The sequence below is a fragment of the Otolemur garnettii genome, unplaced genomic scaffold (genome assembly GCF_000181295.1).
Source record: "Otolemur garnettii isolate 467f Iridium unplaced genomic scaffold, OtoGar3 scaffold00098, whole genome shotgun sequence".
Lineage (NCBI taxonomy): Eukaryota > Metazoa > Chordata > Mammalia > Primates > Galagidae > Otolemur > Otolemur garnettii.
Genome location: NW_003852493.1, coordinates 5364738 through 5367897, shown reverse-complemented (window position 1 = coordinate 5367897; position 3160 = coordinate 5364738). Strand labels below are relative to the sequence as shown.

The 3160-nt window shown below is 37.3% G+C and overlaps 1 protein-coding gene across 1 annotated transcript in view; it reads left to right on the top strand.

Moving 5' to 3' along the window:
• CCDC148 (coiled-coil domain containing 148) overlaps positions 1 to 1932 on the top strand; it is a 242673-nt gene extending 240741 nt beyond the window's left edge. The window contains exon 14 of the mRNA XM_003795962.3: positions 1638 to 1932. Within this exon, the coding sequence (XP_003796010.1) occupies positions 1638 to 1784 (147 nt within the window). The 3' untranslated portion in view covers positions 1785 to 1932. The remainder of the gene's footprint in view (positions 1 to 1637) is intronic.
• The last annotated feature ends 1228 nt before the right edge of the window (positions 1933 to 3160 follow it).

The following is a 3160-nucleotide window of genomic DNA, read 5'->3' as shown; positions in this document are numbered from 1 at the left end:
AGAACCCCAAGAGCCTGTTATACTTCTTGGCATAACCTTGCAAGCCTTTTAAATTCAGGTTCCAGACTGAAAGTATACTTTTCCAGTGTTCCTCAATGATACCCAGGGCTCCACCCAAACTACCCTTATTCCAAATTGACCTGTTTCCCTTGTAATTTCTATGGACCTTCTTTGGAATTTAAGGTTAGTTCAACTGCTTCTCCTTATGAGGCTATCCTCATCTATCAGCCCCACGAGACGTCCCTCCATGTTTTATTACTCTTAGGGCATCTGCCACATGTTGCCATGGACTAGTTATCTGTGTCCATTCTTACTGCCCTAAAGGAGGGATGCCTTCACTAACCTTTTATCACGTCTTCTAAGGCAGCAGTTCTCAACCTATGGGTCATGACCCATTTGGTGGTCTCCTGCATATCGGATATTTACATTGCAATTCATAACAGCAGCAAAATTACAGTTATGAGGTAGCAACAAAAATAATTTTATGCTTTGGGGTCACCACAACATGAGGAACGGTATTAAAGGCTAACGGCATTAGGAAGGTTGAGAACCACTGCTCTAAGGGGACTTCAAGTTTGTGTAAAATGCCTCATTAGGTAAAATCCATATGTGGCTACCTTCTTACCACTGCAGATACTGTCTGTTGACATTTAATATTCATAGAAGGAGGGGAAGAGGAATAAGATCCAATCAGCTGTAAATTGAAACAGAAATTGAACTACTCAAATGTCTACTCCCACTTAGAATCAGATTGATGGAGGCATTTTCTGGTTCTGTTCGAAACAGCAGCCTCAGAAGAAAAGGTTGTATTGATTTTGTTTTTCAAGTAGAGGCCGTGTGTTTAAACTTAATTTACATGTTGCCAAATGACAGAGAAATTAAATGTCTGTTTAAAGACAGATGTACAGGTTGTGGCTTAGATTTATTTCAATCAATGATTATTTGCGTTTTATAATTTAAGCCAGCAATAAGTAATGAATTGATGATCGTACAGAAAGTAAGCTGCTTTTACCTCATCTTTTAATAATGTATTTTATTGTATTCTATTTTTAATAATCCAGGATACAGTACTATAGACATCCCATGTTGGAAACCATTGATTTACTAGAAAGTGATAAAGTCAAAAAAGTTTGAATGGCCAGCTGCTGAGGCTTACACCTATATGTAATCCTAGTACTTTAGGAAGGCAAGGTGGGACGATCACGTGAGGGGCCAGGAGTTTGAGATCAGTCTGAGCAATATAGCAAGGCCTTGTATTTCCAAAAATAGAAAAATTAGTTGGGCATAGTGGGGCATGCCTGTAGTCCCAGTTATCTGGGAGGCTGAGCAGGGCAGAGGGATCACCTGAGCCCAGGAGTTTGGTGTTGCAGTGAGCTGTGATGATGCTACAGCACTTTGGCCTGGGAAACAGACCAAGAGTCTATCTCAAAAATTAAAAAAAAAATGAAAAAGGATTTGGGCATTTTCAGCAAAAGGAATCAGAACATAGTCATTGTATTCACAAAGTTTATTATCATCATCTAGTTATCTATTCAGCAAAAAAAATTAGGCAACTTGGAAAAATGGGTAACTAAATGTTAAAATTTCCTTTAATTCAATGAATTGCTGCTTATTTAAATTGTATTTTATTTCTACAGATAATTTCTGACCCTAGAATTCGCTTTGAGTTAGCCCTTCGAGAAGCTGGACTTCATAAAGCAATTTATGCCAGAGAGATGTTACCAAAAATCAGTCCTCAAAAACCTCCACGAAAGGATATGGAGTCTTCTGTATTTAAAATATAGAGCTTATCCTCAAATCTCACTATATGTAAACAAATTTTTTCTTTAAAAACATTTATATGGCTAATAATTACTATTTTCTAAAATTTTAAAAAATATCAGGCATAGAAATTGTAGCAGCTATTAAAACAACTTTGCCTTTCTTTTATGATTCTTAGAATTTTATGGACTATGTCCTGTGTGTTAATCCAACAGCACCAAGTCCCCCACAGTTATGAATTTCATTAAGGTCCAGATGGTACATGTACCATCACGTGGGTAACTACATGTTGTAGGTTGTGTAACCACACGAGAAGAGGTCAAAACAACCGTTTATGAGAATTCTAAACTATGTAGTTGCTACCTGCTAGACTTCATTTCTGCTTGTTATTTCAGAATTTGACTTTTTTTTAATTATGGAAGCTTCATTATCATTAATACTTCTATTATTTCTTGATTATTATAAGAGGATACTCAACCTTCCTCTAAATTTAGAAACCAATTTGGTACACCATGTTTACTGCAAACCAATCACCCAAACAATTTCATTTCTCAAATTAGCCCTTAAGAACAAATTATAAATTAGAAACAGCATTTCAAGCAGGGGAATTATCTGTTTGCTTTGGGAAAAAAATGTATTCGTGTGATTGTTTAGAAGGTATATTTAAAAATTTATAATATTTGGAATGCTGTCAAAAGTTCCAAATTATCTATAAATTATTTATAATGTATGATTTTATAGAAAAGGAGTATTTCAAATAAAACTCAACATAAATTTTTGGCTACTTCCAAAAAAGCAGTTATTCAGCCAAAATAGCAAGTCCGTGGTGTTATAGTTGCCACCGTTACTCTTAAGAAACCACCTCCCTTTTTCTCTCTATTGCTGCCCCCTGCCATTTCCCATCCACCTCCCGCCAGACATTACAGTGTCCATGCAGTTATCAGAATAACATAAAAAAAATGACCAGTCCAACTGGTGAAATCTTCTTCAGCTTTGTGATTGTCCCCAGTGTCATGGGCATAACTAATACAAGAAGTATAATCCATCAAAGTCAACTTTAACAAAGATTCTATGGGCAGAACTCTTATCTACTTGCCAGAATTCATTCTAATACCCTCCCAGCTGCATCATCATAATATCTTATAAAAAGAAGGAAAGGAGCCTTTAACAAGAGGCAGAGAGTAGTGAGCACTGGTGTCATCCTGCGGGTATCTCCCAGGGTCACAATGTTCCTTTAGGAGCCCTCATGCTTGATGTGAAGCCTCTGACCACAGACCCATGAAACACTTGCCACATCTGAGCCCATCCTCTCTACACAGCAAGATGCTGGTGCTGCTCAGAGTCCTCGGGTCCTCCTCAACATCACCCACAGTGATCTCCATGGGGTTATGTTCCAATT